Source organism: Hippopotamus amphibius, chromosome 3 (genome assembly GCF_030028045.1).
Source record: "Hippopotamus amphibius kiboko isolate mHipAmp2 chromosome 3, mHipAmp2.hap2, whole genome shotgun sequence".
Taxonomy (NCBI): Eukaryota; Metazoa; Chordata; class Mammalia; order Artiodactyla; family Hippopotamidae; genus Hippopotamus; species Hippopotamus amphibius.
In genome coordinates, this window is record NC_080188.1 from 80,305,320 (window position 1) to 80,319,939 (window position 14,620).

The window sequence follows — 14,620 nt, forward strand, 5'->3', positions numbered from 1 at the left end:
GCATATAACATTATTGTATTATCATTTAATTAGAACTAAAAACATATAAGATAAAAAATACTTTGAAATAAAAAAAAAAACAACTTCAGGCTTAAAAGGGATAATTTCTTTTAGCCTAAAGTAAGTGTATCCACAGTGACTTTCTTACTTGAGCAAATTAAAAGTTTGATAAGAGTAGATAAGCTACACAGAGCGTTTTGATAGCAAAACGTGTTACATTTTTCTCTCCTCCTGCAAAATCAAATACAGGGTTTTCTGTGCCCTGTCTTCACTCCTCTTTTAACAGTGCAAGTTTCTTTCTACATTTTCAATTTTCCTAGTTACTTTTTGTCTTCTGGACCTGATTGAACAAACTCACATCTAGATTACTTAACACTTCATACCCATTAGGATGGCTATTATCAAGAAGACAGAAAATATAATAAGTGCTGATGAAAACATGGAGAAATTGGAACACTTGTGCATTGCTAGAGGGAATGTAAAATGGTGCAGCCAATGTGCAAAATAATACAGTGATTCCTCAAAATATTAAACATAGGAATACAATATGGTCCAGCAATTTCACTTCTGGGTATATACCCAAAAGAAGCGAAAGAAAGGGCTTAAGCAATACTTGCACAACCATGTTCACAGAGGCATTATTCACAATATCCAAGTGGTAGAAGAAATCCAAGTGTCCACCAAAAGATGAATGGATAAATAAAATATGGCATATATATATATTCGATAGAATATTATTCAGCCTTTTTTTAAAAAAAAAAAAAAAAAGAAGGAAATTCTGACACATGCTACAACATGGATGAACCTTGAAGACACTCTAAATGAGATGCGCTAGTCCCAAAAGAAAAAGTAGAATACTTGTTGCCAGGGGGTGGGGGGAAGGGAGAACAAGGAATTAGTGTTTATTGGGTACAGAGTTTTAGTTTGGAAAGTTAAAAAGGTTCTGGAGACGGTGGTGATGATTACTCAGTAATGTGGGTGTACCTAATGCCACCAAACTACACTTAAAAATGTTACAATGGTAAATTTTATGTTATGCATATTTTACCACAATAAAAAAAATGGGGAAAAAAGATTAACTTAAAATGTGCTGTTTGATCCCTTCCAGGACTGCTATTGTAGTAAAGGATAGGAGGGTTGGGGGGGGGATGAATTGGGAGATTGGGATTGCCGTATATACATTACTAATAAGAAAAAAAAATTAAATTGTACACTTTAAATACATGCAATTTATTGTATGTCAATCACATCTCAAAAAAAGTTCTTTAAAAAAGGGATAAATAAAAGGAAATCCTTACTAAAAAACAAACAAACAAACAAAATTTAAACTTTCAATGGTGAAAATTAAAGATGCAGTGAGCTGAGGGGCAGGAAAGAAATCTGAAGGTCTGAATCTTACCCCCTCTTATCCATTACCAATTCCCCTACTTCTGCCCGTCAATATAGTGGGTTTGCAAGAGTAAGATAAGCCCCTAACTGGGTTGATGCAAAGGGTCTACGAATGCTCACCCAGTCTCCACCCCAAACTCTTTAGTCAGGTACACATACCCAAAGCACCATCTATTATGTCAAAGCCATGGTGAGTAGCCCTTTGCTCTCCTAATTCCCCAGTCAGCAATGAATAAACACTCCCAGTCTTGCATCTGGAGCTCTCCACAGTCATGTCTACTCTTGCCAGACTTATTCCTCAAAGAAATATATTTAAATGTACTTCTTCACACAGCTAGGAGCAATCTCTAAATTATTAGTGTAAAACACGGTAGAGCTGGCAGGCATAGAAGCAGTAGGTCATTTATTCACCTTTACTGGAAAATAATGAAAACAGCCTCCTATGGGTGTTACTTTTGCTAAGGACATGCATGAATTAGAAATATACATCCCATTAGCTGGAGGTAACTGTCTATTCTATAATTAATATCTTCAGAAAATAGTAGATTATGAAGACTTCAAATTTCAGGAAACAATATTCATATAATTTCCTCATCTAAATTCATATAATTTTCCATAATAATATTCATATAATATCCTTATCTAAAACAAGGATGCAATGATTTAGTTTTAGTATATTTACTCACAAAGCATTTAGCAGCAGAAGTTAAATATGACATAATTCAAAAGTTTTGATTTACAGGAAAAAATATAAAAACAAGATTTTTTTAAAAATAATAGATAATGAACTATTCAATAGATAAGAAAAATATAATTATTTATGTCATGGACTGAACTGTGTCTCCCCACAGTTCACGTGAATCCTTAAGCCCAATGTGACTATATTTGGAGATATGACCTTTAGAGAGGTGATTAGGTTAAATGAGGTCATAAGGGTAGGACACTAATCCAATATGACTAATATCCTTATAAGAAGAGAGAGAGATACTAGAAACACACACCGGAAAGGCCATGTGAGGACACAGCAAGAAGGCAGCTATCTGCAAGCCGAGGAGAGAAGCCCCAGGAGAAAACAGTCCTGCTGGCACCTTGATCTTAGACTTCCAGCCTTCAGGACTTTGAGAAATAAGTTTCTGTTGTTTAAGCCACCCAGGCTGTGGTATTTTGTTATGGCAGCCCAAGAACACTGATATAAATGACAAGTCAAAAAGAAAAATAATTCACGTTGTGAAAAGAGGCGAAAAGACAAAGAAAGGATGAGACAGCACGTTCACATACAGAGCAGAACACACAGGAGATGTAAGAAATCCAGAAACCTCTAGAGACACTGTGAGACACAAATGTTATAAAATGGCATTTTGCAGTCTTTTAAGAAATTGTTGCTAAAGATTTCAGAATCACGAGTTGTTTCTACTGTTTACATAGACATATCTTAGGACTCATCCTGATGAGCAGGTGAACTTAATGTGAAGCCCTGATCTATGTTCAAGTCACAGATTCCCATGTCCCAATTTGGAGAGCCCTCACTCACAAAACCATCAGTATGTGGTTCTGACATTGTCCTTGGATTTTTAAGTCCTCTAAGTGCCACACTCCTAACAAACATCTTCATTCTCCATTGGCCTCCGCTGTATTTTCTTTCTTTTTTTTTAAATTAATTTTTTTGGCGTATAGTTGCTTTACAGTGTTGTATTAGTTTCTAGTGTACAGCAAAGTGTATTTTCTTGATAGTCTAGATACCGTTACAAAACAGTCACTATCACATCTGGGGCAAACCATTGTGATGATGGTGTTGGGTATTAGTGCTCTTCAAACAAAAACTAATACACATATTTAGGAGTTAAGGTGATCAGCAAGATTTACACAAAGTAAGATACCGGAGCAAAAGCGCTGCTTCAGAAAAAAGATGAATTTCAACGGGGAATCATTTTAGGAATGAAATATACCCATAGTAACATCTTACATGTTCTGTCAAAATCAACTCAAATCATTTGCCAGAAAAATGGTAATTCAACTCTATGTCCAGTTTTACAAATACTTACACGACAATAATCCTGAAATACTGATGATGATCTGGAGAGACTAGGCCAACTAGAGTCACGAGCCAGATGAGAAAACCTTTTGGACACAGCTCCTCTCCAATCACAGAGCGCTCTGTCTGCTGGAAACATCAGTGCAGGTTAAAAGAATATTTATCCAGGAAAAGTACACATTGATCATACTGCTTCATATTACAAAGAGGAAAGTAAATCATCTTTATGGTCCCACTATTCTGTATTAAAATCACATCTTGTCATCTAATCACAGCAAGATGAAGAAGTGATAGCATTGCATAGAGAGAGGTTTCAATTAATGGGCTTCCTCACAGAGCAAAGCTTTTGTGTTTTTATTACATACAGTGTGCCCATCAGAAAACTAATAGGTTCATTCTTCTGACTCTTCAAGAACATTGTCTTCTTTTTTAAGGGAGGCTTAAAGCAAAATCAGATTTGTGACTAGCACTTACAAAAACAAAAGAAAATCTCCTCTCCCTGTTACATAAGCACTTTAAAAGAGAATTTGGAATTATTATGAAGGCACAAGTTTTGATATTGTGAAGTAAATAAAATTATTGAAAGTATTTAAGGTAAATAGGTTGAAAGAGCAAAAGGTTAGCCAGTATATACCCACGTATTTCTTCTGTCTCATGGTAGTTGATATGCAGGATTTCTGCACATTTTTAATGAAGAGGAGGAGATTTAAGATTTGTCTACTTATTTCTCAGAAATACAATTTAATCCTGCCATCCAAATGAATCAAACTATTTTTTACATTTCCAATTTTCTTTCTAATACTTATTCATATACATATCTTCTTTCCTGAAACTTTCAATTTAATAGACTCCTCCAAGGACCAGTTAATTTCATATAAATTTAGAGAAAAATCAGAAGTAATGTATTCTCTCATTTCATTGCTTCCATTTATTTACAGGACCATAAGTTAAGTGTTCTATATAGAGAGAGGTAAAGTAATAACATAAAATAAAAAAAATGTGATATTATCTCAGAGACCTCCTATCAACACACACACACACACACACACACACCCCCTACACCATCTTAATTTTAAATGTATTTCCTCCATTTCAGTCAGTCTCTGCCCTCTATCAAAAAGGAAAAATCTCTAGGAAAGGCAACATAATACATTATATATTTCAATCACAACACAATATGAAGGAATGAGTATCTTTAAGCAAATGCCAATAATGGGTAGACCATGGAGAATCTGAAAATATTAGTATCTGAGAAGGAGATAGCAAAGAAAAGGCCATGCACGTTATACTTTACTGGGGACTTTTATAAACCCGGAGGGTATGAAAGGATAGCATAAGAGTTATTAGAGATGTGTAAACCGCCACATTGCTTATGAAGCTTTTTGGACTAATGTGAAGCATTTCTCAATTCGCTAGCACTATCCCTGTTCCGCCCACTTCCTTTAATGAACCTCTACAATACATGTTCTCACTATTTTAGATAACAGAGCATCTCTTTCTAATCTCCTTTTTAAATGTATAAACTCTTCCAGGGCAAGGACAATATGCTACTTGGAATTGCTCTGTGATTCTGGTTCATTAGCGATGTGATTAAAGTCACTATGTAAACACTGGTGAACTAGAATTAGCCTCACGAGGTTAAATCTCACAGGCAAAAGGGAATCTTCCTGATCACACTGAAGAGCCCAACCCAAAATGAAACTAAACGCTATATGACTTATTTTTCCAAGAGATTCCAAAGCACTTCAAATATTTTATCTTGTTTACCCACAAAACAGACTCATGTATTTGAGAAGGCCATACATTATTTTCTCCAGTATACAGGTATCACATTAGAAAATACAGCTATAACTTTTCCACTTCAGGAAGCAGTAAAGCCTCCACTAAAATCCTCAGGGTAATCATTCACACACTGATCTATGCTAATGACTCCTCCTCAGAAGCTAGTCACAGAAGGTGACATGCAACAAATTCCAGTTTATTCCACAAAGTCAGCCGAAAGTTATAAGCTGATAGTTAGAAGAAGACCAAAGTCATACATCAGACTAAATCTTCACAAACCCTTCACGAAGCCAACAAGCTTCACAGATAATGCCACAGAGAAATGAAGATTCTGAAATCTAACGGGGTGTGTGTGTGTATGAGAGAGAGAGAGAGTAGGCTGTGTATTGATAGGTGAAGAAATATGAAATCTTATCAGAACTCCCACTTTATCAGCTAGCAGGACAGAATAAAATACTCTGAGATTAAACAAATCTGGGGGAAATGCAATAGCAAAATTTGGAAAGAAACCAAAATATCCCACCAAGTTAACAAGGAGTTATTAGTTAATTTTGAACATTAAATTGTTAAATATCTGTACTGATGTCTTCCTGTCCTTGCATTTCTTCAATTCTTATTTAGACTCTTTAAAAAACTTTATTATACCATTGGTTCCTGTTATTTTGTTGTCTTCTTCAAAGCCCATCTCCCTATCTAGACTTGAGAGTCTTTCACTTGCTTTGTATTCTCTATAGTATTGAATACAATACTGTGCCCCAAGCATACATTTAGTATACTCTCCTGGACGGATTTGGCATTGGGTAAAAGGCCAATCAGCAAACTGTTAAGCATGAAAGGCCCCAGGCAATGCAACTGACATAAACATCTGAAAAAATGAAAGAGCCTTTAAAAGGGGATTTTTTTAATTCTTTAAATTCTTTTTTTCAGGACCAAATATTTTTCACCATACCATCTTCCCTCTCTTGATATTTATCTTGATGTTTACAAGGGTAATAGTTTTTAAATACAAATCAGTTGGGTTTTTTTTTTTTTTTTTCATTTTCCATTTTCATTCAAATTTATGTAGTTAACAATGAGCCAATTATTTACATAGGTGAGAGAGGATTTTAAAATCTAATAAGCATAATTATTTTAGAAACAAATTATTTATATAACTCACATAAAACTGGTAAGATTGCATCCAATGATATTGCCAAGAGCACGAGGAAAGAAACAAGGGAAAAGAGGGAGGAAGGAAGGAAGGGAAAATCTCTGGCTCATTGAAACATTCACCACTTTGCTGTGATCTTTGTAGTGACAAGCATTTTCTCTATATTGCAAATCTATAAATTTGTCCAAACTGTCTGAATATCAGCACAAAACCCAAAGACAATAGGGGTTTAAACTTTTCAAATATTGTTTCAGTCAACCAAGAAACCAAATGTTCATAAGAAATAATCTATGCAACTGCCTCCAACAGAGCCAAAGAAGTCCAGATGCAAGTGCAATGTATCTTTATGAGGATGTGACAGATCCCAAGACACCACTGGGTTCAGTGGTCCTGTGTCCCTAGAGCCTCTTTTATGCCAAGCTCGTTCTGTTTCCCTTTTATCAATTCTCTTCTATCAATTAATTCTTTGAGTTAATTGCACATGCAGTTTTAATCTGTAGGTAATTACAATCAATTAATAGTTAGGAGACAGAATTAGCAGTTCTTGGTTTGATTATCTATATAATTAAAAGGGGTGGTAAACTAGAGTTGACAAATAGCATCTTAATCAGTTGAATAATCAAACCCCAGAAGCTTGCTTGGGCAGCTGAATTTCATCTCTTGTATTAGTTCACATTTTAAAATCAATGACTGAAATGTCCATTTAAATCAATCCATATTGTTAATTTATACTCAGAAATGAACAATATATAGTCTAAAATTACTTAAACTATTTACCTTCTTTTGTTTATAATGAACTGCTTCCAAAAGGATTCAATAAAAATAAAGATCCAACAAACTAACATTTTATCTACTGAATACCGGTTAGTATTCATGGCTCCCAAATCGTATGTTATAAAACACCTAAGAAATATGAATAACTCCCTTTGTACTAGGTTCTATTTAACACTTTTATATGTGTGCTGAAAGATGGCAAAGAGACATAACTTTAGTCTTTTTTTTTTTTTTTTTTGGCTATCAAATAGAAACAGTTGTTTGGAGATACAGAGGAGATACTAAGATGCAGGATAAACTTAAACTGAGTTAGAAAAATATATGAGCACTTCATTATGATTAGGATACAATATAATAGAACAGTAGCATCACTGTTGCATAATATCTTTCTGAATTGCCAAGTATTTAAACAAGTTTGGCAAATACTTCCAAGCTCATAGTAAATAAGAAATGTTCAAAAAGAATCAGGACTTCTGGTTCAATATGGCTTGTTACCTTCAACTGTGAGGCAGCCCCTTTCATAGCCCCAATAAAATACTATAACAAAAAAAGACAAAAATGTCAAGGTCACAAAAAATTGTTTAACCACTCACTTATCTGCAGTTAAGAAAAAATTTTCATTGATTAGGATGATGTAAGTGAATTGAGGAAAGCAATCAGTGACCTTTACATAGTAACAAACCCATAGCCCATCTGAAAGCTGTTAGAAAGAGGCTTAATACCACCCAAGAAAATAACAAACAGAACTAAACCCATTTCTCTAAAACATGGGTGCTGCTCACTATTTACAATAGCCATGGACATGGAAGCAACCTAAAAATCCATCAACAGAGGAATGAAGAAGGAAGATGTGGTACATATATACAATGGAATATTACTCAGCCATAAAAAGGAACAAAATTGGGTCATTTGCAGAGATGTAGATGGACCTAGAGACTGTCACACAGAGTAAATTAAGTCAGAAAGAGAAACAGATATCATATACTAACGCCTATATGCAGAATCTAGTAAAATGGTATCAATGATCTTATTTGCAAAGCAGAAACAGAGACACAGACATAGAGAACAAATGTATGGATACCAAGGGGGAAGGGGGGTTGGTAGGAGGTAGGAGGTTGGGACTGACACACACTATTGATACTATGTATAAAATAGATAACTAATGAGAACCTACTGTATAGCACAGGGACTCTACTTAATGCACTGCCATGACCTAAATGGGAAGGAAATCCAAAAAAGAGGGGATATATGTATATATAAAGCTGATTCATCTTGCTCTACGGTAGAAACTAACACAACATTGTAAAGCAACTATATTCCAATAAAACTTAATTTAAAAAAATAAAATAAAATAAACTGTGGGTGCTGCTGCTGAAGAACCTCTTCCCTTTCCATACCCCATCTATCACAATCCACTTGGACACTGCAACTCCAAGAAAATAACTAGGAATGAAGTAATCCTGATGGCAGGATTTGATATAGTCCTATTTTAAGGAAAGAGCTCTGTGCAGAGGGTGGGACAGGCAGATCTTGATAACAATGTCTAATGGGGATTGTAAGTCTCATGTGCTGAACACCTAAAAGTAATAAAGAGTGAAGGCGTGGAACAGGAAAAGGCCCCACCTTGGCAGAGCCAAACTGTTCCAGACGTATGTCTGCAGTTACAGGGAACTGAGCAGAGACGTGGGCACTGACACCTGCTCATCAACTGTAGAACCAGAAAAGGTAACCAACACACCGAAGTGAATGTGGAGCGGAGCTGAGAAAAATCCACCATGTTCTCTATGTGTAATCATTCACTTTGCAAAGATCTGTTTCTCCGTATACAGGGCAGAGGAAACACACCGGGGCCTACTTTGATCTTGGCAACGCTAGTTAACATTTAGTGAGGACCTAGTTTGCTAAACAACAGACATTACTTGCTCTAATTGGCAAAATAACCCTGTGAGCTCGGTGCTGAGTTTATCCCAGTTTAACAGAGAAGAAAACTAAGTCACTTGCCCAAGTTCAGACAACTGCTAAGTGATTGTGTGAACCTAACTCATTCTGAATCTGAAGCCCACGTGACTGTGACAAAAGGGGAAAGTTCCCTGTGGTAGAATGAACAATGGCCCCAAAGATATCACACCCTCATCCCTAGAACCTGCAAATGGTAGCTCATAGGATAAGAGGGACTTTGCAGGTATGATTAAATTAAGAATCCTGAGAGGGGAAGATTATCCTGGATTATCCTGATGGATTCTACACGCAAGTGTCCTTACAGGATAAGAGACAGAGGGAGTGTGATTAGAAGAGGAGAAGGAAACGTGATGACAGAAGCAAGAAACTGGAGTGATTTGAGGAAGAAACCATGAGCCAAGAAATGCCAGCAGCCTCCAGAAGCTAGAAAAGGCACAGAAAAATATTCTTCCCGAGAGTCCCCAAAACTCTTGACTGAGTCCAGACTCTTGACATCTTGACTTAGTGCAGTGAAATGAATTTTGGATTTCTGGCCTCTAGAACTATAAGAGAATAAATGTGTAAGCTAGCAAGTTTGGGTAAATTGTTAGAGCCGCTGTGGGAAACTAATTCAGTCTGCAATTCTGAAACTCTAGTAAAATATTCTAGCAGACTTAGAAGAAAATGTTACAAAAGTGTTGGCGCTCCCACTACATTGTAGCAAGCCAACTCTTCAAAATAGAGGCCAAAACATGGGGGTGCACGTATCTTTTCAATTTTGTGTTTTATACACCAGTTGGATATACACCAAGGAGTAGAATTGCTGGGTCATGTGGTAGTTCTATTTCTAGTTTTTTGAGGAACCTCCATACTGTCTCCATAGTGACTGCACCAATTTATATTCCCATCAACAGTGTAGGAGAGTTCCCTTTTCTCAATATCCTCACCAACATTATCTGCAGACTTTTTGATAATAGTCATTCTAACAGGTATGAGGTGATATCTCACTGTGATTTTGATTTGCATGTCTGATGATTAGCAATGTTGAGTATCTTTCCATGGCCTGTTGGCCATCTGTGTACCTTCTTTGGAAAAATGTTTATTCAGAGCCTCTGCCCATTTTTAATCTAGTTCTTTGGGGGTTTTTTTGATATTGAGTTGTATGAGCTATTTATATATTTTGGATGTTAACCCCTTATTGGTCATATCATTTGCAAACATTTTCTCCCATTTATTAGTTGTCTTTTTTATTTGTCCATGGTTTCCTTTGCCGTGTGAAATCTTTCAAGTTTAATTAGATCCCATTTGTTTATTTTGCTTTAGTTTCCTTTGCCTTAGGAGACAGGTGCAAAAAAAAATATTGCTAAGATTTATATCAAAGAGTGGTCTACCTATGTTTTCTTCTAGGAGTTTTATGGTTTCCAGTCTTACATTTAAGTCTTTAATCCATTGAGTTTAGTTTTGTATATCATGTGAGAAAATATATTTGAAGTGAAAACACTAATTTGAAAAAAATACATGCATCCTAATATTCATGGTGGCATTACTTACAATAGCCAGGATAAAAGCAACCCAAAGGTCCAGCAACATATGAACAGATAAAGAAGATGTAGTGTATATATACACAATGGAATATTACCCATCCATATAAAAAGGAGGAAATTCTGCCACTTGCAACAATGTACATGAAACTAGAGATTATTATGCTTAGTGAAATGTCAGACAGAGAATGACAAATATGCTATCTTATTACTTATATGTCGTACCTAAAAAAATGAAACAAATGAATAGAAAACAAAACAGAAACAGACTCACAGATATAGAAATTAAACTAGTGGTTACCAGTGAGAAGAGGGAAGCAGGGAGGGGCAGGATAAGGGTAGAGGAGTAACAGGTACAAACTACTATGCATAAAATAAACAGGCTACAAGGACATATTGTACAGTACAAAGAATATAGCCAATATTTTATAAGAACTTTAAATGTAGTAAAATCTATAAAAATATTGAATCACCGTGTTGTACACCTGAAACTAATATAATATTGTCAAACAACTATACTTCAACTAAAAAAAATAGAGGTCATAAGCAGCAAGGAAAAAACTAAACTAATAATAATATTTATAGGGAAAAGAAAAAGGAAATAGTGTTTTTTAAAAGGCAAGAAATAACAAGGAAACCAAAAATGTAATGGCAGAGTTAAAATGTACTTCAGAGCCAGTGAGGGAGTAAAAGACAGTGCAGAATATCAAATGACTTGATTTGGCAAGCATTCCGAGGATGCAGAAGAAAAGTATCCAAAGACAAAAATTATGAGAGAGAAGATTACAGATTAAAGAGGACAAAAGATAAACATTCATGAAAGGAACCATACACTTTACCAAAGATGAAAACAGAATAATTAGAAATGGGAAAAAAAAAAAGTACACCATTGAATAATAATTTCCTGAGTTGAAAAAAAAGATTTGCATCTTCTGAGTATTGGGGTTCATTGTGTTTTAGGAAAAGTTAATTAAAAGGGATTTGTATGCAAGTACATTCTGCAAAATTAAAGGAATAAAGATCATGTAAATTATAAGAGTAAAGAAAAATTCATATATATTTAGAAAGAAAAAATCTCAAAGTGCAAAACTCAGATTTTTTTTTCCAAATTTCTCCTGTGAAACAGCAAAAGAACCCATAAATAATATAATACCACCAACAGAGTTTCAAGGAAAAAGAAAAGTTGTGAAACGGAAATTTCATAACAAAATTGTTTTTAATGTATAAAGGCCAGGAAAAACATCATTCTCAAATATACCAATGCCCTGAAAATCAGCTCAGAAAAGTATGCATTTTTGTTTAAATACACAAACACTTATCAGAAGACCAAGATGTGAATCAAAATCAAATTCAAGGATAAAAGAGGGGTAAGAGTACCAGCAATTCTCCCTGTAACCAGTGTATTCAAATCTAGTAGGATCACTCCTGGTACATAGATGCTGTAGCTCTGAGGTAAAGCTTGGTCCTACCAGGCTTTACTTCACAGTTTCTTTTCTGCTCATTCTACTTTCCCAGGAACCAAACAATTTGTTTCCTAGGGTATACACTTGAACTCACTAACAGTTCAAATGAAATGTTCTTTCAAACGGAATCTTGCTCTGTAACCAATAACCAATGTTGTTCTCTCATGCACAATGGCTAAACATTTGGAACATGTACCTAGAGACCCAGTAAACAAGACAAGGATACAGAGAACAATATAATGGCTATTTTCAGGTTCACAGAACTTAAAAATGATTTTTCTCCGTTTAAAAGTTCAAATTGAATCACCTGAGTTATGGCATTGCCCTTCACAAAGTTCCTCTTTGTATCATAGGCACACCCTCTGAGTGTGCTTAAGGAGTTCTGTTGTTTAACTAAGAGAAAAAATATACCTGGAAAATAGATTGTAGCAAATTCACCAGAATTTAACAGTGAGCGTCTCTGGGTGGTGGAATACCAATTGACTGTTACTTTTTTGTGAGTGCTCTGTATTTTCCAAGTTTTTTGCAATTTATTACAACTAATGACAGTTTTAGGATAAACGTTTAAAATAAGGCCATAAAATTTTAGGTAAAAATAAGCAAAAACTATGTAAAAAAAATATGAACAAAAGCCAAGTCCAGAGAAAGCATCACAGAACTTTAAAGATGGCTCAACTTTCGGGAGGCATTAGATTGAGACTAAATTTTACTTTTTTTTTTCTAACAAGGACATTTTGCCCTTATAAAGGAGAAACTACTATTTGTTTAAACTTCTTTTAACAAACATGCAGACAAAAATAAATGTTTCCTTTAAATTTGCCCTCAATGACCACAACATATTTGGGGAGCAAGGGAACCACAACATCCTTAGAGCCAAAACTCTCATTCCCCTCCCAGGAAGTAAGAGAGAATCTGCTGTGTCCTGGGAGCTCTGGAAAACTTTGGTCTCAGGCTTAGAAACTAAGACTCTTGATTAACTACAGCAGGTGCCCAGGGACCAGGTCTGTCACAGAGCAGGGGTAGCTATACGAATACATGATCTGAAAATGCCTCTTGATGGCAGCTCACCTGTCATCCTTGCTAAGAAGCACTGCAACAAATACAGCTCATGCTGACAGCAGCCTGCAAACACCAGGAGGGCAGAGACTGTGCCCAGCGCACTGTTTTATCCTCCACACAACCGCAATGCCTGGTACAGAATATGTGCTAATTGTTTAAAGCGAATGAATGTTAAAATGAACTAGATGGTGTGTGTTTTACAGATGACAACGATGTCATAGTTCTCTAGGCAAAAACAGACAAAGGTCCAGGAAAAAGCAGCATATTAAGTGATAATTTAATGAGACTGTTCTTAATGTCCTTGCCCCCTGCAAATGGAAGCAACGCTTAACTAGTCTTTTGTTCATCTCATATTACTCTAAATTTTTTTAAATTAATTTTTTGAGGTTTATTATGAATTTGCTGTTTGGACCATAGGGATCTTACCTATTTTAGTCAAGGTTTTGGTGCCCACACTCATACATGCTTGGTGAAAGTGAAATTTGAAAAGACTTCTGGGGAAGTAATTTATTAGTAAGAGAAGTCTTTTAAAGCTCATATTTTTGATGTAATATTAATTTCTAGGAATCCTTCATAAGGAAATATCTGGAATATGCCAAAAGATTTATTAACAAATTAAAAAATTTATTAACAAAGATGCTTATTACAGCATTATTTATAGTAATCATGCAGAAAAAGAGTTAGCATAACAAACGTGAGACTGCTATTCTTAGAAAAAGATGCTTGCAAAGTTGATCCTCAGCTGGCATCTAAGTACTTGGCAGGTAAACAGTTCCCTACCCCTTGATGTTAATCTCTCCCTAAAAGATAAGGGTATCTCACTATGCCTAAACTGTGCGGAAAAAATATGGTTTATGCAGAATGCGTGCTTTCCTTCTGGAAATCTGGAATGTTGGTACATGCTAAGCAGAGGGTGCCTATGTGACCACGTCCCAGTAAAAACCTAGGGTGCTGAGTCTCTAATGAGTTTCCCTAGTACACAACTCTTCACACGTGTTATGACTCAGTGCTGGAGGAATTAAGTGCATCCATGTGACTCCATGGGAAGAGGACTCCTGGAAGCTTGCTCCTGGTATCCTCTGGACTTCACCACATGTGCCTTTTCCCTTTGCTGATTTTGCTTTGTATCCTTTCATTATAATAAACCTTAACTCTTGATAAGGTTATACACTGAGTCCCATGAGTCCTCCTAGCAAGTCATTAAGCCTGGGGTGTTCTTTGGGATCCCCAAATCAACAATAAAATTGGAAATAAGATAAATGTCCAGTAATGGAAGATTGGTAAAGAAAATTACAATATATACATACATTGGGTTATTTTTCAATAACAACAATTTTGCCTATGAAGTTTTACATTATATAGAAAATTTTTAATGTTAGATGTGCACACAGTGAGGGGGAAGGGGAGGGTGGGACAAATTGGAAGATTGGTATTGAGATATATGCACTGCCATGTGTAGAATAGATAGCTAGCAGGAACATGCTATAAAGCA

The 14,620-nt window shown here is 35.6% G+C and overlaps 1 protein-coding gene across 1 annotated transcript in view; it reads right to left on the reverse strand.

The window, feature by feature from the left end:
* IQCM (IQ motif containing M) overlaps nt 1-14,620 on the reverse strand; it is a 324,469-nt gene that overhangs the window by 231,366 nt on the left and 78,483 nt on the right. The window contains exon 5 of the mRNA XM_057726958.1: nt 3,437-3,547. Within this exon, the coding sequence (XP_057582941.1) occupies nt 3,437-3,547 (111 nt within the window). The remainder of the gene's footprint in view (nt 1-3,436; nt 3,548-14,620) is intronic.